The sequence below is a fragment of the Microcaecilia unicolor genome, chromosome 11 (assembly GCF_901765095.1).
Source record: "Microcaecilia unicolor chromosome 11, aMicUni1.1, whole genome shotgun sequence".
Classification (NCBI taxonomy): Eukaryota; Metazoa; Chordata; class Amphibia; order Gymnophiona; family Siphonopidae; genus Microcaecilia; species Microcaecilia unicolor.
The window spans coordinates 80,886,098-80,906,514 of NC_044041.1; the positions used below are offsets into that span (position 1 = coordinate 80,886,098).

At 42.1% G+C, this 20,417-nt stretch overlaps 1 protein-coding gene across 2 annotated transcripts; it reads right to left on the reverse strand.

The window, feature by feature from the left end:
- Nucleotides 1–6,033: 6,033 nt before the first annotated feature.
- Nucleotides 6,034–13,738, reverse strand: SMIM24 (small integral membrane protein 24). Of its 2 annotated transcripts, none has more exons than XM_030219285.1 (4): nucleotides 13,628–13,738; nucleotides 12,421–12,559; nucleotides 8,684–8,716; nucleotides 6,034–6,724 (listed from the first exon to the last, which is right to left on the reverse strand). In XM_030219285.1, exons 1-4 carry the CDS (start codon nucleotides 13,689–13,691, stop codon nucleotides 6,637–6,639), a joined length of 324 nt encoding a protein of 107 aa, XP_030075145.1. In that variant the 5' UTR covers nucleotides 13,692–13,738; the 3' UTR covers nucleotides 6,034–6,636. The 2 variants fall into 2 exon arrangements, with proteins under 2 accessions (XP_030075145.1, XP_030075143.1); XM_030219283.1 differs by having other exon boundaries at nucleotides 12,421–12,562.
- Between the last annotated feature and the right edge of the window lie 6,679 nt (nucleotides 13,739–20,417).

Below are 20,417 nucleotides of genomic sequence, written 5' to 3' on the forward strand. Positions count from 1 at the left end.
CCCATCCTTCCAGTCTCCCCTCTCTCTCCCCATCCTTCCAGTAGTCTCCCCTCTTTCTTTCTGCATCCTTCCGTCCAGTGTCACCTCTTTCTCCCTACCCTTCCATCCAGCGTCTTCCCTCTTTCTCTCCCCATCCTTCCATCCATCTATCCTCTCTCCTGATCCTTCCATCTAATGTCTCTCTCCCTCTTTCTAACCAGTGTCTCTGTATCACTCTACCCTTTTCTGTTCAGTGTCCCATCTCTCTCCACATCCTTCCAGTCTCTCACCTTTCTCTGCATCCTTCCAGTCTCTCCCCATCCTTCCATCCAGAGTCTCTCTCCCCATCCATCCGTTTTCCCTCTTTCTCTCCCCACCCTTCCATCTGTTTTCTATCTTTTCTCCCCATCCTTCCATGTTTTCCCTCTTTCTCCCCATCCTTCCATGTTTTCCCTCATTCTCTGCCATCCTTCCATCTGTTTTCCCTCTTTTCTCCCCATCCTTCCATGTTTTCCCTCTTTCTCCCCATCCTTCCATGTTTTCCCTCTTTCTCCCCATCCTTCCATCTGTTTTCCCTCTTTTTCTCCCCATCCTTCCATGTTTTCCCTCTTTTCTTCGACGAGGCCCGCCCTGCATGCCAGCGCCAGCCCCCATTGCCACTTTTCCTGTTGAGCAGCAGGGCCGGCGCTACAAAAAAGAAGAAGCGCTAACGGCGCTAACTTAAGGACGAGAAATGTTTAAAAAAAAAAAAAAAAGCGCGGCACCGGCAGGCACTGTGTCGGCAGCCTTGAGGCATTGGCTGCTGAGGCATTGGCTGCTGGCTCGCAGGCTCCTCCCGCAGACGGGAGGAGCCTGCGAGCAGCAGCCAATGCCTCAGCAGCCAATGCCTCAAGGCTGCCGAGACAGTGCCTGCCGGTGCCACGCTTTTTTTTTTTTTAAACATTTCTCGTCCTTAGCGCCGTTAGCACTTCTTCTTTTTGTAGCGCCGGCCCTGCTGCTCAACAGGAAAAGCAGCAGTGGCCGGCAATGGGTGCTGGCGCTGGGTGGGCCTGGGCTGAAATTGGGTGGGCCTGGGTCCACCCAGGCCCACCCGTAGCTACGCCCCTGCAACAAACTCCGCTGGGAAACCAAATTGCTCCAACACATAAAACCCTCTACGCTACTGAAAGCCTTCTCAGCATCTAGCAATACCGAGATTACCTCTGACAAAGAATTATTGGCAAGTTGCATCACATGACAAAATAACCTAGTGTTATCCACACCCTGCTGTCCCCGGAGGAATCTGACCTGATCTGGATGAACAACATGGGACACTGCAGTCTCCAAATGTTGTGCTAATAATTTGTCATAAATTTTATGTCAGAATTTAGTACGGAGAAAGGACAATAATTCTGAACAAGGAAAGCATCTCCCCGGGGCTTAGGAAACACCATAACAGCAGCCTCAAGAAACTGCCCAGAAGTGCTATTATGGCCAATCAGAGAATTAAACAGAAGTGAAAGTTTAGGAACCAACTAAGAGGACAAAACTTAAAAAAAAAAACTCAGAAGATAATCCATCCAGACCAGGGGCCCAACACATTGATAGCAAGTTGTATCTCTTTCGCAGTTCAAGGACACCTCAACTGATTCACCTGCCGAGGGCCTAAACTAGGGAGATCCAGCATCACAAAGAAGGCCTGCAGGGCAGCCTCTGAAGTATAGAACTTAGAACAGAAGATCCTAAACTGCTCCAGAATACAGTCGGTATCAGTAGGTGCTCCGAATGGCATGAATTGCACGCTTCTGCCTCCTGCCCTTCAAATAAGATGTCAGGAGTTGATCAACCTTTGCACTCTGATAAAAGGCCTGCCCAGACACAAATTTACTAAGCGACTCATTGAATTGAAATTTTAAGCGCTGTAGCTTCATCAACGATACAGAGTCAGGCCTAGCATAAAGAGAACTCTCAAGCAACTTGATCTCCTCTTCCAAATTTTTTAGCTGCTGGGCACTCTGCCATTGCTTATGCGCCACATGGCTGATCACTTCCCCCCTTATAACAGCACTGTAGGCCTCCTAAATCATAATCTAGGACAATTCCTCAGACTCATTCCACAAGAAGAAGTCTGTCAATTGTTTCAGCTTGCGCAATAAATAGTCATCCTGAAGCAAACTTGAGCTCAACCTCCAGCCAGAAGGACACTCCACACTATCAGGCCATTAGAACAAACATGAAACTACTGCATGATCTAACAGCTCAGTGCTATGAATCTTAAAAGTCTGAAGCCGTGGAACAAGATCCTTAGACCAGAAAATAATCAAACGACTTAAGTGTGAAACCAGTAGTCCTACATTCCGGAAACAGCTCAGAGACTTTCTTTTGTTTAAGGCGCTTTTTTTTTTTGTTCTAATTGATTGCTGTACTTCTGCTTTATTGGATTCTTTTTGTGTTTTTTGTTGAATGTTTTTACGGATGTTTTATTGTAACCCAATCTGGAGAAAAGTGGCTAGAAGAAACTAATAAATCTAAATCTAATAATAATTTGTGAGTATGTCCAATGCATGGCAGAGTAAAATGCAAAATCCTTCTCCGAAGGATTCAAACTCACCACATCTATCCAACCATTGCTCTGCATAAGGGAAGTGAAAACAAGACGAGAATTTATCTTTGTGGGATGGCAGACAGATGACCTATCAAGAACAGGATCCAAGGAAAAATTTAAGTCTCCTCCCAAAACAGTATTTGCATTCAAGGCCACATTACATTTACCACACAAAGCAGAAAAACTTGGCATTATCCACATTAGGGGCATAAAATGTTCAACAGCATAATAGATCAACCCATGAACTTCCCAAGCAGACAGAGCTAATGCTCTTGTTGATCAGAAACATGAGAGAGCACCTCTGGACCAAGTCCTTTCCTAAATATAATGACCACCCTATTCCGCTTCCCAACCGCTGGAGAACAAAAGCATGCCTCCACCCAACCGCCACAGAGCTTCTTAGCTTCAGCCTCTGGCAGGTGGGGTTCCTGTAAAAACATATGTCCGCCTTCAAATACTTGCACTATAGCAGAATCCTCTTCCTTTTGACAGGGCTCAAAAATCCCTTAACATTCAAAGACAAAATATGAAGTGATATTAGCAAAACACCAAGCCAGAATGCTGGCAGTGAACTTGGTGGTACACAATGAACCTACAAAGTAGTAAATTTAAAACGAATCAGAGAAAATATTTCTTCACTTAACCTGTAATTAAACTCTAGAATTTGTTGCCACAGAATGTGGTAAAAGCAGTTAGCTTAGTGGAGTTTAAAAAAGGTTTGGATGGCTTCCTAAAGGAAAAGTCCATAGACCATTATTAAAATGGACTTGGGGAAAATCCACTGCTTATTTCTCGGATAAGCGGCATAAAATGTATTGTGCTGCTTTGGGATCTTGCCAGGTATTTGTGACCTGGATTGGCCACTGTTGGAAACAGGATGCCAGGCTTGATGGACCTTTGGTCTGTCCCAGTATGGCAATACTTATGTACTTATGTAGCCCAACTACCCAACACTCCAAAACAGCTGCAAAGGCATGCAAAGTTTCACTGGTGATACCTATTTTATAGGCAGTAATGCAGACAAGTTAACTGATCGGTTAGTCATGCCAATTAGAAACTTACTGCAGGATACCCAAGTGCATTCTGCGGTAACAGGAACTCAGTAAAAGGGACCCTTAGTGAATTAAAAGGGCCAAAACAGCAGATGGCCATAGCTAGCTTATGGTGACCCAGCTTCCCACTTACCATGTCCAGAAAGTAGCATGCTAGGGTTAGTCATGTTTTGATTGATTTGGAAAGCCAGAATTTAAATATAAATTAATGTTGAAATGATACTTGCCCACTTAACTCAGATCACCTGAAGATGGATGGAAGCACTGCAGCTTCCTGCCCAGCAAAACTGGGTCTAGCTATCCTGACTGAAAAGGAATGAAAAAAGATAGAATTTAACCTGCTATATCCACAAAAAAAGTGTTAGGCAGGTATGTCTTTGGGGTGGGAACGTTTTCAGTAAACTACTCAGCAACCAGCTGATTAAGGAAATTTAAGGTTAATTCTCAGCCAGAGTGAAGCAGACTAGACAGCTTTAGACTTTGTCCCCTATAATACCCTGCCTATAACACCCCTTTCATAGAATATTTTAAGAACAAAGGACCTTGACAGGGTAGAGTAGAAAGGAACTACACATCCATTAGCCATTGAGCCTAGAAATAGACAGATCAGTCCAGCGCTCCCAAATGGACACATTCATGGGAGAGTTCTTATGTGTCCAGGCATCAGCTTTGACAGAACGACGAGGACGATAAAACCTGGCACTAGTTTAAGCCCCATTAACTGGAGGTTATTTTTCATGAGCTATGTTTTTTTTAAGGGGGGGGGGGGGGTTTGCTTCTCACTTTTGGCTACCCATCTCACAATTTGCTTACACACCATGAGAAAACAAATGAGATTATTTTTGATTGCCTATCATTTCTATGCTAGAAGATGAAAGAAAAGAATAGTAATGCACACCCACACTGCTTGGTAAAAGGGAGAGTAGTGGGTGAGCAGCCTACACATACCCACTCCATTCCATTCAACTTGATGACACTGAATGATCTCTCCGTACACATGAAGGAAGGAAATAACTCAAATGGGTGGTAATTTCAAAAAACACAATAACTACAGATAGGCTCCTCATTCTGTTGAGACTCCTTTGTCCCATCGGAAGACAAGCTTCAGTCCATGGCAACAAATTTGATGGGAAAACACAAGGGAGCAGGGTGAATGATGGCCCTTCCAACATCGAGAAACCAGGAGACTGGAGTCCAAAAAAAGGAATTTATTGTAGGTTATGCACCACTAGGACTCGAAATGTAGGAATGCATTTCGGTCCGTGGGTTTGCAGTAAATTGAAGTGATGAACTGATAATCATCTTTTCTGATACTGAGATCTAGAAAAGATTATTATTATTATTTGTTACATTTGTATCCCACTTTTTCCCACCTATTTGCAGGCTCAATGTGGCTTACATAGTACCGTAGCGGCGTTTGCTGGTTCTGAACAAATGCAAAGTGTGCACAAGTAGAAGGTGTGGTTGTGGTAGAATAGGGTCCATGTATGATAGATACATTGGGGAACATTAAACACTTCAGCAACGTAAACTTTTTCAAGACATCTGGAGAAAACACCCGCCCTAAGTTTCCAAGATGGTGCTGATGAGAGAGAGCGGAGGGTGGACTGGGGGTATCCAATCTAAACAGATACTTTTGGGTGGTTCAGATTAGATCCCTTCTATCTTGGGAAGCCAGTCACCCCTTGCCCTGGGTGTGAATTGAGGGGGCGTTTCTGGATTCTACCTCCTGCTGACAGGCTCTGTGGGCACACTACCAGATAACTAGGCAAGGGAAAATTCAGAATCCTATCCGATATATGGTGAGTCACTGGATGAGATGCCTTTGTGGAACCCTTAAAGGGAAGTTTTTGCTCTTTTCATGATATACTTGTATCAGATTCCAACTAAAACTTGGAATCTACACATTAAACATTTCCTCCAAGATGATCTGCTAAGGGGAAGGTTCTTACAGGCTATATCTCAAGGAATTATTGTCTCATGGGCTTCGACAGAGCAAGATGATATCTCAAATATACAATTTATTAGGGTAAAGAAACTCCTCAAAAGTTTCCCCTTTTATTGCACTTTGAGAGTGAGCTGGGGCGTTCATTTACAGATCAGGTCTGTACTACTGCTTATTTGAACACGTTTCACCTCTGTGTTTCTGTATTATCAGTTCACCACTTCAATTTACCGTAAACCCACGGACCGAAATGCATTCCTACATTTCGAGTCTTAGTGGTACATTTGCTACAATAAACTCATTGTTTTGGACTCAAGTCTCCTGGTTTCTCGATATTGGAAGGGCCATCATACACCCTACTCCCTTTCCTGTGACTTGTTTATAGTGGTGGTTTTGTTCCTGCACCTTCATAAGACAGGTTTGATGGTGCAAGGAGAAACAGGAGCCAGGCAGGCAGATAGCATCTTAATGACTTTATTAAAAACAAACAAAAAAAAAACCCCACATTAGGCAAAGCAGCAAACAGAAACCCAAATGGTTCACAGAAGGGGTGGGGGGGAACCAAGGAAAACAGGCAATTCATCAAATTTCCTTCTATAAAAAAACTTAGAAAATAAAAAAAATGAAATCTAGCACAACATTTCAAACTATCTTATTTTCCAGATCATAAAATTCTAAAGACAGTAGCTTGTTGGACAAAAAGAAATCTATTTAGTGTAAGCAGAAAATCTGATCACCACCACACCCAACATCACCAGTGGAAATGTGTACATCAGTGAATGAAAAACATCATATACGCCTAATGTCCAAACAGTTTATGTCCCAACAAATGTTTCCAGTACTTTGCCTACTAACTTATGGGACGGAGGGTAATAAGCAAAGGGTAAGGGGATCATATTGGCAGCAGGGGGAGGAGGACCAATTCACAAATATTTTTTTGGGGGGGAAGAGGGTGCTGCTCCCTCCCCCATGCCCACTCCAAACTGCACTCAATCCTTCTCATTCAATAAAGATGGGTGCAGTGAACCGGAGTACTTTGGGGAAATAAGCAGAGCCAGGTGCTTTCGGGATGCATCTTACATGGACGTGATTTTGTCTTCGTTGCTTTTTTCTGGTTCCGCTTCCACCTCCAGGGCTATGTTATCGAAGCCTGCATCTTTGCTTCTGTCAAAAGCATAAGAAGAAAAACCAGCATCAACATGATGCTCAATCAAGAGACAAACAAACACTGATCTCCTCAATGTCCTATCTAAAGTCACTAGGGCGCGAAATGGGTGGCAGTTGTAGTTGTAGGTTTGCAGTAGCAAGATCAGGTTTAATGTTGGAGTGGACTGGAGGTCAGTCCTTGCTGTAACAAGGAAGTATGATAACATCTTTTTCCTGGCCCTTCTGGTGTAGTCAGAACCAGCTTCTTTTGGGCTGCAACTACATGGATTGTTTTATCCTCTCCAAATAGCCCAGTCATTACAGCTACAGTCCTTTTCCAGGATCCACGGAACATGGGCCCTTCCTGTAATTAGGGATCTTTTTACAAAAGGTATGGGAAAAAGTGATCTTAGTATGCCCTTATGCCCATGAGCTAAAGCCATTTGTTTTCACAGCTAAAAAAAATGGCTAATTTCCAATTTTTTTAAGTGTATTGAAAAAATAAGCAAGTAATCTCGAAAGCAGAGCAACAATAGCAACCAAACAGCACCCCCAATAAACCCCCTCCCCCAAAGAGAAACTGGTGCCTAACCAATAGCACCAGGGGCTTGAGCAAACCACCAGGTCTCAGAGCATCATCAAATTTTGGAAAACATAGCTAATTGTCCCCGTCACATTGCAGTCAATTTAGACATTTGAAAAATAAAGTCCAAGTTGCAGAGAATTTGAGGAATGGGCGGTAGAGACTGCTGTCGCCAAGTCTGGGTCAAGGCCAACTTCACCACCACAAAGAAATAAATCATCATTTTATGTTGTTCCACCATGATCTCGGCAGGAGTATGCAGGGGTAGGGAAGTTTCCAATGTCTAGCATTAATGGCCACGCTGTAATGTTGTCCTTAGCATGTGAGGCCTTACACATATTTTGTAGGCAGTAAGGCCTCACATGCTAATCATGTTCTGATTAGCATAGAAACATCCATTCTCCACCTCCCAGACAAGCCTCCTCCACAAAAAAATTTAAAATAGAATTTTTAGCACATGGTGTGCGTGCACAGATTGCAAAGTTACCATTGGACCCGCAGTAAGCTCTCTCAAGCTGTGGTAAGCACACACTAGCACTTACTGTAGCTTGGTAAAAGGACCCCTTAGTAAGCAAGCATCCTCCATGAGCTAGCCACTAGGAGGCATCTGGATTAACCTTAGGGCTCCCCTCCTCTTTTTTTTTCCAGTCAATTGACTGACATTTTGGGTTCATGGCAAATACATTTAATTAATGTTCATAGGATAATGTCTAGGAGAGGAAAAGAAAAGAGGAGCCTGAGGGCTTTCTACAGCTTTACAACTCCCAGCTAATGCAAAAGTCTGTCTGTCTCTGTGTTTTGCAAATGTAATAGTAAAAGGAAGTTCCAAAGCCTAATGCTCTCGATTTCAGCCTCAAAAGGGGGATGGGACTTGATATACCACTTTTCTGTGGTTATGATCAAAGTGGTTCACATATTATGTACTTATTTTTGTACCTGGGGCAATGGAGGGTTAAGTGATTTGCCCAGAATCACAAGGAGCTGAAGTGGGTAGTTTAACCCAGTTCCCCAGGTTCTCAGGCTGCTGCATTAACCACTAGGCTACTCCTCCACTCCTCCCTTCCTCCTTCTCTTTCTCCCTCCCCCAAATAAATGCAGGTTCCTGGATAACTATAATGAATATCATATGCATGGGTCAAGTATGATCCAAGTTCACATTTGCATATGCGAGTTTCTCTGATGACCCTAACTGTTTGCAGGCAGGCCAGCTCAAGCAGAGCAGGATGCATCAGCCTTTTGCTTACAATGCCAGGGGCAGCACTGCCGTGACTTCACATGCTAGTGTACAAGGCACCACGCTATCCCAAGATGTGACGGATAAGAGCCATGGCAGAAGACCAAACCTCTCTCTTTTGAGCAGGCCAGAAACCAAAGCTCCCTCTGGAGCAATTTACCTTGCCTTTGCGAAGTCCTCTTCACCTTCCTGCCTGTGTGGAAAGAGAAAGATAGAGGTTGGCAATATTGGAATCAAAATTACAATCCAAATGTATCCACAGCCACCTTGGCCTTACATATTTAGGGCTACCTAGAACTGAAGTGTAAGGGATTCAGTGACTCATCTGGGTTTTAGTGAATAAGGCAAAGACAAAAAAGTTGAATTGTTCTTTGAGCCCCCTGGGAGCGAGCCAATACCAGTCCTGCACATCAGCTTTATGACCCAAGAGGGAGAGAGCAGTGCCTTGTCCGTGGTGCTAGTCTAACAGTTTGAGTAGCTTCCAAGTTTTATTTTACTGTTTTTGAGTTGTATCCATCCATCTCTACTTTTGTAAATTAGAACATTTAATAACATTTAACCCAATGTAACAAGTGGGTAGCCTTGGCCAGAAGGATGCTGAGCTGCATAGGGAGGGACATTACCAACAGAAAGGAGGTGATAACATCATTAGTGAGGCCTCACTTGGAGTACTGTGTTCAGTTTTAGAAGTTGTATCTCACTAAGGATATAAAAAGACTTGAAGCAGTTCAGAGGAAAGTGATCAAAATGCTATGGGATCTGCACCAGAAGACATATGAGAAGAGCTTTAAAGGCTTGAATGTGTAGACGAACCTTTTCCAAATATGGGGAAGTGGTAGAACTGGACAACATGAAATCAAGCTAGAAGGAGTAAACTTAAAAGTAACATCAAGAAATACTTTTTCATAGGGAAAGTGGTGGATATCTGGAATGCCTTCCCACTAGAGAGTGTGGGGACAAAATAGTGACAGAATTCAAAAAGGCATGGGATAAACACAAGAGGATCCCTATCTAGCAAGAGGAAGGAATAAAAAAAAATCCAAAACAAATGACTTTCACACTTAAAACAGGCAGACATGGAGGGTGGGGGGGAGAACACGTACAAGCCATGCTGGTCTTTATCTGCCATCACTTACTATATCACTGGGGAATAGAAAACATTTAGAGCATACTAACCAGGTGACATCATACCCTCCCCCCATCCCGAGGATGTAAAACTACACAGAATTAATTGCTGTCCCATATATTTTAATTGTTAGACTTTTTTTTTCCAAAAGTTGATTTGAGACAGCTGTTTGACTATTTCAATTGACTTGCCTTTATGATCACAATAAGTGATCTGGCAGAGATAAGTCAACAACAAAGGCTGAGGTAACTGTACAGGGCAGTGTAAAGTTTCATACTTCTAGCGTATCTTTATTTAAAACTTGATATACCACCTTTCAGCAATAAAATCAAAGTGGTTTACATTTAAAATCAAGATATAAAAGTAGAAAAGAACTCCAAATAACTGACAAGACAAAGAAGAGAAAAAAATTTACTGAAGAAAAACAAAACACCACATTGTACATCAATAACATCAGCTATCATAGCAGCACCAGTCCCCTTAAGAAAAAGCCTGTTCAAAAAGATAGGTCTTAATTAGGGACCTAAACTTAGAGTAAGATTGCTGGGAATGAATGTTGACGGAGTCATGGAAAAGATTGCTGAATGATGGGTAGAAGGCCTCACACAATGAGCAGCTGGCACAGAAAAACGGTGAGCAGAAGCGTAGTGCACGGGAAGGAAGATAAGGGGAGATGAGAGAGGCAAGATAGGAAGGGATTCCAATATGTAAAACCTTATGTGTCAGGGTCAAGATCTTGTGCTGTTTTCGGCGTGTAATGGGTAGCTAGTGGTTCTGCTTGAAGTAAAAGACAGAGCGAGGCTGATGATTAGGCCCAGCGAAGGAAGAACTAAAGCCCATGGCTATGCCCTTACTGAATACATTTAGCTGCTGTGACCTGCCTGAGGAAAGATCACCTGCTTCAATGCTCCCAGTGCAAGTTTGCTAAATATTGTGATGCACGCTGCCAGAGAGAAGCTTGGGGGGATCACAAGCATGAATGCAAATGTTTTAAGAGCAGTCATTCAAGAGTTCCCACAGACTCAGTCCGACTCATTGGCAAGATTGTTTTTAAACTCCTTAAACAATCATCTTGCATCAGAAGAACTCTATTCTTTCTCTGATCTGCAGTCCAGTGCTACACTGTGACAGTACCACCTACAATTTTTGATCAGGATTAGCTGACCCCTGAGGCAGCAGTGCACCGAAACACGGCCCGTGTCGGGTCTATCTGTCAATTAATAAACAAGAGACTTTGATCATCTCAATCCTGAAGGCCCAGTGTTGCTTTTTTGTTTCTGAAGTAGTAGCATAACATGATTGGATCTTATCTTGTGCAGGAGTTTCAAAATAATCTCCCACCCACCATTTACATAGTTTTTTTTAATGCTCCTTAGTATCTAAGGGGCCAATATTCAAAGCAATTTAAGCGGGTAAGAGAGGCTCCTGCCCACTTAAATCACTTGTCGCTACCTCCTCACTCCCCACCCCCGATATTCAGCGGTACTGCCTGCACAAGATAAGAAGACTGGGGTTATTATCTTAATTCGGAAAGGCTTGCAGGTTATCCCACACAAGGTTATTCGAGATGAGTTGGGTAGATTTGTGATGTAACATTTAACTATTGAATGGCAAAACTTAGTGTTATGTAATGTTTATGCACCAAACCTTTACAGTAAGTATTTTTACAAACAAATTATCAAGCATGTCCAGGAGTTTAATACGATTCCTTTGCTAGTGGAGGGTGATTTTAATGAAGTTGGGGATCCTTTATTGGATAGGTCACATGGAAAGCCTGGTGGATATAGTCATGCTTCTAGAGGAATTCCTTTATTATGTGAGGTTCTGGACTTGGTGGATATGTGGAGGACTTTACATCTGGCAGAGCGTAATTATATACATTTATCAAGGGCTCATTCCTCCATGTCCAGAATTAATTATATTCTGATCTCTAGATGAATTTTTATGATGATTCAGGCAACGTTAAAATATTTGATCATGCTATGGTAAGGGCAAACTTAAATTTCAATGGGTCCACTCCTGCTTTTTTTAATGGAAGTTTCCACTCCGCCTTTATGGAGATGAGAGATTTTTATGATTTCTTGTTACAGAAATTGAAATTATATAAAAACATGAATGAAAATAGTAACATAGTAGATGATAGCAGATAAAGACCTGTACGGTCCATCCAGTCTACCTAACAAGATAAACTCATATATGCTATCGTTCCCAAAAAAAGGGGCAGTGCAGGGCAGCATTAGGGGGGAGCCCGGGGTTATGCGGATGCTGGTAATATTCTGCCAGCATCCACCTAGCTAAGCAGTCAAATTTTGGACAGCTCAAAAGCTGTCCTAACTTTGGCCGGCCTAGCTTTGCGGGTCCCGGCACTGAATAATGGGCCATGTGTTTCTTGCAGAAAAGTTATAATTATTGTTTTCTGATTCAAAGCTTGATGCTTTATAGGTGATAAAATACCACCTACATTCCAAGCCGCGATGTGAAGTGACAATACGCAACACCTAAACAGACAGAAGTCTATTTTTTTTAAATCACTTCTATATCGTGTGAGGCCGGCTGAATTAAGCAGCATACTCTTATGTTACAATGAAATTCACAGGGCTAGCTTCTGGCACAGCATTTTGAGTCAGATTATGGGTCTTTGAACCCTCATTCCAGAGGCACAGTACTTATGAGCTGGTTACTTATGTCTGACCGGAAGCTGGTATATTTGCACCCACTGAAGGCCCTGCTTTGGTTCTGTGTATATCATTACAGAAGCAAAGTCTCCCCACCTTTTTTCCTTTTTGCACCAGAGTCTGTTTACAAGCATCAAGGTGAAGACAATGAAGAGGAAGACAACCACAGCAGTGAGCCCCACCAGCCATGGCTGCAGGGTCCTGGTGCCAGTGGTGGTTGTGGCCTTTGCTCCTCCTGCTGAAACAAAAGAAATAGTTTCAAATATATATATATATGATCACCTCCTCCACTAGATGTCATGCATCTGACAAAGCAAACTCTTTGTCCTCAAAGCTCATGCTTCAAGAAATCCTTTAGCCTTTTAGGTGCCAATATCCTCTTTTTTCGTTTTTGTGGTCTTGCAGAATGTCTTAAGATAAAATTCAAGGAAGCTGGTCCAATGGCTTAGTTTCAGTGCAGCCAATAGAAGGACCTTGGGTTCGAGATTCCCAGACTCAGCTTGAGCTTCCTGGGTCAGCCAGGGCTAGGGATGCAAAGTGGCCCATGGGCACTGAGCAAGGGAGTCACCCCACCATACACATCTACTGGACTAGGTAGCAAGAGAAGGGAAGTGCTGTTACAAAAGTAGAGGTAAAACAAAAACAAAAGGAGCAGAAGGAAACAGCAAAAGCAAAACAAACATCTGTGTGTGTTTAAAAAAAAACCTGTTTCAGTACTGTTCTGAAACTTACTTCCTCCCTACATCCTGTTCCATCAATCGGGCCCAAATGTTCTTTGTTCTTCCTCTTTCTTTCTAGATATCAGTTTTTCTACCCTGTCTTTCTGGTGATGAAGTAGATTACATCCGTCTCCTGTCCCCCTCTTTCTCTCAAGATCCTTCCTCTGTTCAGTCTCTCCTTCCTAGTTCACATTTGTTCTTATCTTTCTCTCCCCCTCTTTAATAGTCATTTCTCCTTCTGCTCTCAGTCTCTCCATCTTTTACAAAGGCTTTGTAATTATTGCTGCTTCAAACTGGGAATTTTGGGGGAGCGGCTTTGCCACCCTACATTTGTTTTGGTGCATATAAACAGTTAAGATTGTGTCTCATTTATTTTTAGAAGCTTCTATGAAATCTGTTGGCTGAATATTCCACAGCTCCAATGCCTGCATCATAACAAACATGTCCATTGGTTTTAAAAGAAACATACCTTTTCCCATCTTAAGCTCCTCATCTCATTATTGTTTCCCACTCTTTTTTGGCCACCCCTACCTCCTCCTAAACCTCAAACCTGCAAGTTAGAATAACGGAGAGCAGCTTCGTACCTGGTTGAGCCTCTGAAGACAAGATAAGAAGCAGGAGCCCCAAGGAAAGAGCAACAGGCGACATGGTGCTTCTGAGAAATCAATTGCTTTCTCACTTGTTCAGCTGAAGAGGAAGACAGTAGGCTGGATCTTTAATCAAGTATTATAGGTAGACAGGTGGACCTGGATTCAAAGGGCACTCCCCTCTCACCAACTCCTTGATCATCTGACAACGGTGTGCAAAAAATAAGCATCTTGAATGATAAATTCATTTTCTTGGGCCTAAAGTCCGACTTGTTTTATTGCACTGAAGAGGGTAAAATCTAAAGTGTGATTACAGGGTTGCATAGCAACAAGACAATATTAACCTTTCTCTGAGGAGTGAATGAAACAGGAGAAGCAAGTGGAGAGGAGAATGAAAAATGTTTGGAAAAACATTCTCCTTCTCCAGGACCTCAGAGATCCTTCTGGACAGCACAGAAACCTCCTCTCTGAGCTGTTTTACAAGTGATGACAAAGACCACCAAGCCATTAAACATCAGAGATAGGGCTTCTTGGTGTTGTACTCTGCTGGACACCAACTCTCCCTTTCATAGTGGTACCAAGTAGAGGTGTACGTTGAAAAAAAAAAGTGTTCTCGTTTTTCCATCAACATCATCAGTTTATTTTGTCATTAGCATTTTTTCTATACATATTTTGCCAACAGTGCATGCTGAAACACATTAGCAAGTACTAAATAGCAGTACTGGCAAAGTTCAGAGGCTGTAAGAAAATATAGTGTATGTTTTAACACTTTAACACAAGCTATTGGCAAAGTAAAGGTGGGTTGTGCTAAAGCAAAAAACACAACAAAACCAAACTGTGGATTAACTGGCTAACAAGCGGTATGCTTAACTTGAGGGAGGAAGTCTGAAACTGAGCAATTTTATTTACCCCAGTCTTGAATAAGGGCTGAGTGGTTGCTACTATATCAGACAAAAGAAAAAAAATCAATCATAGGCCAAAAACTGCCACTCCATAAATATAATAAATACTATGCAATTAACATTTCATATGTACTGTATACTTCACAAAGCAGGATATAACAGCACTTATCTCGAAAAAACAATCCCGACGGGTCCCGCTTCACCAACAGCTTCGTCAGGGGATCATAGAGTGCTTTAATCTGAAAAAGAACAAACTTTGTAAACAATTGTTTCCCACATCGTAAAGCAAAAACAGAGTCACAAGTTAAAGAAATTACTTATTCCCAAACAGTATCCCCACTTTCTATGTTTCATTTCCGGTATATCTTCAGTCTCGCTAGTGTTGAACATCAAAAAATGGTGCCCGAATAAAACTAAAACACCAACAGAGCTTGTCCAATTATGGCCCAAAACATTAAATGATGTAATGACACTAACAGGTTCATTTTCGAAAGAGAAGGACGTCCATCTTTCGACATAAATTGGAAGATGGACATCCATCTCCCAGAGACGTCCAAATCGGTATAATCAAAACCCGATTTTGGACGTCTCCAACTGCAGTCCATCGCAAGGACGCCAAATTTCAAGGGGGCGTGTTGAAGGCGTAGCGAAGGCGGGATTTGGGTGTGCCTAACACTTGGACGTCTTTGACCCATAATTGAAAAAAGCAAGGATTTCCCTGACGAACACTTGGACGTTTTCACCCAGACATGTTTTTTTATTACGAATAAGGCACAAAAAGGTGCTCGAAATGACCAGATGACCACCGGAGGGAATTGGGGATGACCTCCCGTTACTCCCCCAGTGGTCACTAACCCCCTCCCACCCTCAGACAAACATCTTTAAAAATATTTCGTGCCACCCTCAGATGTCATACTCAGGTCCATGACAGCGCATGAAGGTCCCAGGAGCAGTTTTAGTGGGTACTGCAGTGCACTTCAGACAGGCAGACCCAGGCCTGTTACATTTGTGGCGGAAACAGCGAGCTCTCCAAAACCCACCACAAACCCACATATAGGTGCCCCCTTCACCCGTAAGGGCTATGGTAGTGGTGTACAGTTGTGGGTAGTGGTTTCGGGGGGCTCAGCACACAAGGTAAGGGAGCTATTGTTCCTGGGACCATTTTATGAAGTTCACTGCAGTGCCCCCTACGGAGCCCGGTTGGTGTCCTGGCATGTCAGGGGGACCAGTGCACTACAAATACTGGCTCCTCCCACATCCAAATGGCTTTGGGCGTTTTTGACATGGACGCCTTTGGTTTCGAAAATCACCTAAAGTCAGAAACGTCTAAATGCAAGGACGTCCAAATCTAAGGACATCCAAATTTAAGGATTTGGATGTCTCTGATGGTATTTTCGAAACAAAAGATGGTCGTCCATCTTTTTTCAAAAATATGGTTTTCTCTGCCCCTGGATTTTGCCGTTTTGCAAAGACATCCAAATCGTAACTTGGACCTTTATTTCGAAAATGCCCCTCTAAATCATTCATAAAAAAAGCCACCCATTCAATATGAAGAAGTGAAGAATCCATTGTTGTTTGCTCTGTAAGAGCCACTTACCAATGTCTCCAACTCAGCTACCGGGAAACACTGGGTTGCTTGCAAAACAGGTGATATGGTCAAACCCATGCTGTGCTGACAAGCAGTATGCTACCAATGGAGCCCCATCTCCGTTTCAGTACACTAGAGTGATGTTCATTAATCCACAGGTGCAATGGTCTAATAATTACCAATGGATTTGTCGCAGGATTCTAGTGTGATCAGATTCCACTGGGACATCATAAATGTGGCCTGTGTAAGACCTAGGCTGTGACTTAGGAATTGACCACTTTTACTAACTCCATGGATGGCAACATGCATAACAAGAAATTTTCACAAACTGCAGATCAGATCATGTGGTCTATGTGTTAAGGTGCAGTTGCAATAAAATTTATGTGGGTAAGACCATTAGACTGTTGCACCTGCAGATTAATGAACATCACTCTAGTGTATTGAAACAGAGATTGGGCTCCATTTGTAGCACACTGCTTTTCAGCACAGCATGGGTTTGACAGCAACCTAGTGCTTCCCAGTAGACAAGGTAGAGACATTAGTATGAGGCTCTTGTAGAGTGAATGCTGGCTTTTTCATTTAAGATCCATGGAACCCTTTGGCCTGAATAATCACATTGAATGGGTGGCTTTTTTATGAATGATTTAGTGTCATTACATTGTTTAACATTTTGAGCTGTGATTGGACAAGCTCTGTTGGCATTTTAGTTTTCTTCGGACGCCATTTTTTTATGTTCAACACTAGCAGCACTGAAGAAATGCCAGAAGTGAAACACAGTAAGTGTGTGGATACTGTTCGGGAATAAGTCATTTCTATAATTTGTGACTCAATTGTTTCCCACATCATAAAGCAAAAACAGTTTACAAAGTTTGTTCTTTTTCAGGTTCACGCACTCTATGATCCCCTGATGAAGCTGTTGGTGAAACGGGACCCGTCGGTTAAATACAATTCTGTTCATATAGCTGGATTTAGTTATCTAGGGATCCAAATGGTGGAATCTCATTCCAAAAGAAATTAGAAGCCACATTAAACTGAAATTTACTTTTTGGATAATGTGGGATACAATAATGAATAAATAAAAGTTTTTTTTGAGATAAGTGCTGTTTTATTCCACTTTGTGAATTATAAAATACATATTATTGTTATTTGTTACATTTGTACCCCACATTTTCCCACCTATTTGCAGGCTCAATGTGGCTTACATAGTACCGTACAGGCGTTCGTCCGTCGGTTGATAACAAATACAGGTTATATTGTGGTCGAAGTGAGGTAGGTGTGTATCAGGCACCATGAGAATGGAAGGGATGATGATTGTATATTGTTCTGTACGATCATTGGTTGTGTTGCTGGGTATGGGGATTTACATTGGATCGGTGGGGTAAGCCTTTTTGAAGAGGGTGGTTTTTAGTGATTTCCTGAAGTTTAGATGGTCATGGATTATTTTCACAGCTTTTGGGAGTCCATTCCATAGTTGTGCGCTTAAGTAGGAGAAGCTGGATGCATAAATTGTTTTGTATTTCAGTCCTTTGCAATTTGGGTAATGTAGGTTTAGGTATGATCGTGATGATCCGAATCTGTTTCTGGTTGGTAGATCTGTGAGGTCTGTCATGTATCCTGGGACTACACCATAGATAATTTTGTGGACCAAGGTGCAGATTTTGAAGATGATCTGTTCTTTGATTGGGAGCCAGTGTAGCTTTTCTCGGAGGGGTTTAGCGCTTTCGAAGCATGTTTTGCCAAATATCAACCTGGCAGCTGTGTTTTGGGCGGTCTGGAGTTTTTTTGCGAGTTGTTCTTTACAGCCCGCATAGATTCCGTTGCAGTAGTCTGTATGGCTTAGGACCATTGATTGTATTAGGTTTCGAAAAAGTTCCCTTGGGAAGAAAAGTTTTATTCGTTTGAGTTTCCACATTGAGTAAAACATTTTCTTTATTATGGAGTTTACTTGGCTCTCAAGGGTAAGGTTGCAGTCGATTATGACGCCGAGTAGTTTTAGGCTGTCTGAGGTAGGTAGGGAGGGTGTGTACTGGGGTGTTTATGGATGTGGGTTTGTACTTGCTATGTTGAGATGAGAGGATGAGGCAGTGTGTTTTTTCAGTGTTCAGTTTCAGTTGGATTAAGTTTGCCCAGGAGTCCATGATGTTCAGGCCGTCATTGATTTCATTGGTTATTTCTGTTAAGTCATGACTGAAGGGAATGTAGATTGTGACGTCATCTGCATAGATGAACGGGTTGAGGCCACGGTTGGATAGGGACTTTGCCAGTGGGATCAGCATCATGTTGAAGAGTATTGGTGATAATGGTGATCCTTGAGGTCAATTAACATATGAAATGTTAATTGTATAGTAGTATATTTATGGAACCAGAGGTTTTTGGACTACAACTGATTTTTTTGTTAGATATAGTAGCAACCAGTCAGCCCTTATTCAAGAATGGGGTAAATAAGTTGCTCAGTTTCAGACTTTTGAAGTTTTTCCCTCCCTCAAGTTAAGCATATTTGCTTTTCATTAGCTTGGTTTTGTTATGTTCACACACAGGTTATTGGTGAATTATTTTCCCTTGCCCTTTTTTTTCGGATATTAAGTGCTAAAACAAAGATACATATTGCAATAGGCTGTTTTTGGATAGAAACAGATAACATAAAAGAGGAAATATTTAGGGTTACCATATGGCTCCAGAAAAAGAGGACAGATTAAGCCAGTCCAGGTTTTACTTACATTGCTTTCAATAGAAGTAAAATCCGGACTTGCTCAATATAGCCTCTTTTTTTTTCTGGAGACATATGGTAACCCTAGAAATATCAGTGTTATGATATTATTAAAAACAGCACATTCCTAAGGTCAATCTACCAAAAGGAAAACATTCACTTTTTCCAAGAGAAAAAAGTGCAAGCATTGTTTAGTTGTTGAGCAAAGGTTCAGATCAAATGGATGAGAGCATGACATAACACAACAAAGAGTACCACGCATGATTAAGGAAAAAGAAAAAACACACAGCTGTCTGAAATGCAAGAATCTAACACTACATTGGGTGTCAATTGCATCCAGCACATTCCTTCTCTATACACACCTCTGGGACATGAGAATGTCCACATTCCTGGAATTTGCCCAGTGAGGACTTCACCTCTTCAGCCTGAAAATCTAACAGTGGTCCCACACCTGGTCTTAGAGGCACCCCGGCCAGTCAGGTTTTCCAGGATATCCACAGTGAATATTCATGAAAGATTTGCATGCCCTGCCTCCACTGCATGCAGATCTCTCTCATGAATATTCATTGTGGATATCCTGAAAACCTGACTGACTGGGGTGCCTCTAGGACCAGGTTTAGGAACCACTGATCTAACACGATTTAGCAGTGGGCAAAAAGGGGAGCAGTCATTCTAAATGGCACTTAGTACTTTGGATCTGTTGTCATAGAGACAGAAATGACTCACAGCAACCAAAGTCCATAATTGGGTGCTCTTGCCATAAACAAAGCCTTTAGAAGCCAGGATCAAGGCTTACATTCTTCTCTCAAAATGCAGGACAGGTTTATGTGGTGCCACCTCCTTGTAAAACAAATACCACGCTGGCTCAGACCAATAATCCAGTAAGAGTAATCAAAAGGATAAAAACATAAGTGATTCCATACTGGGAACAGACTGAAGGTCCATCCAGCCCAGTATCCTATTTCCAACAGTGGCCAATCTTAATAAGGGCTTATGGACTTTTATTTTAGGAAATTATACAAATCTTTTTTAAACCCAGCTAAGCTAATTACTTTTACTACATTCTCTGGCAAAGAATTCCAGAGTTTAAATACACATTAATCACAATGGGAGAAATCTATTTCTTGCTGTTAAACTTCCAATAAGAGAGAAGATGCCAGTAGACCTGTTTCCAACAAAAATATAACCTTATTTTTCTTTTTTTACTTGGCATTTTCCTCCTGTACCTTTGGGTTTCCATTTTTAATGGAACTTAGGCAGAGATCTCTTTAAGCCTTCATTCACAATTATCCAGGTGTTACCGGAAATAATTTAAATGTTCTTAATATCCATTAAAAATGTTACAAAATTGTCACAGTCCTAATATGATATTTAAGGAGAAATTAGATCTTACCTGCTAATTTGCTTTCCTTTAGTCCCTCCGGACCGGACCAGGATTGGACTGATGGGTTGTGCTCGCCTACCAGCAGGTGGAGACTGAGAAAAAACTCTGACTCTAGAGAGCCAATAGGAGCCCTGGCCATGTGACCTTAGCCTCAGTATTTGAATAGCAAAGCAGGAAAGAAAGAAAGACCTTCTGTGCCGTATGGA

Excerpts from the sequence above, each read along its gene's own strand:
- SMIM24 (XM_030219283.1), bottom strand. The coding sequence starts at position 13,691 with ATGTCGCCTGTTGCTCTTTCCTTGGGGCTCCTGCTTCTTATCTTGTCT. Across the intron at positions 8,717-12,420 it reads TGGTGCAAAAAGGAAAAAAG|GCAGGAAGGTGAAGAGGACT; the intron begins GTGGGGAGACTT and ends CTTTCCACACAG. Across the intron at positions 6,725-8,683 it reads GAGGACTTCGCAAAGGCAAG|AAGCAAAGATGCAGGCTTCG; the intron begins GTAAATTGCTCC and ends TGCTTTTGACAG.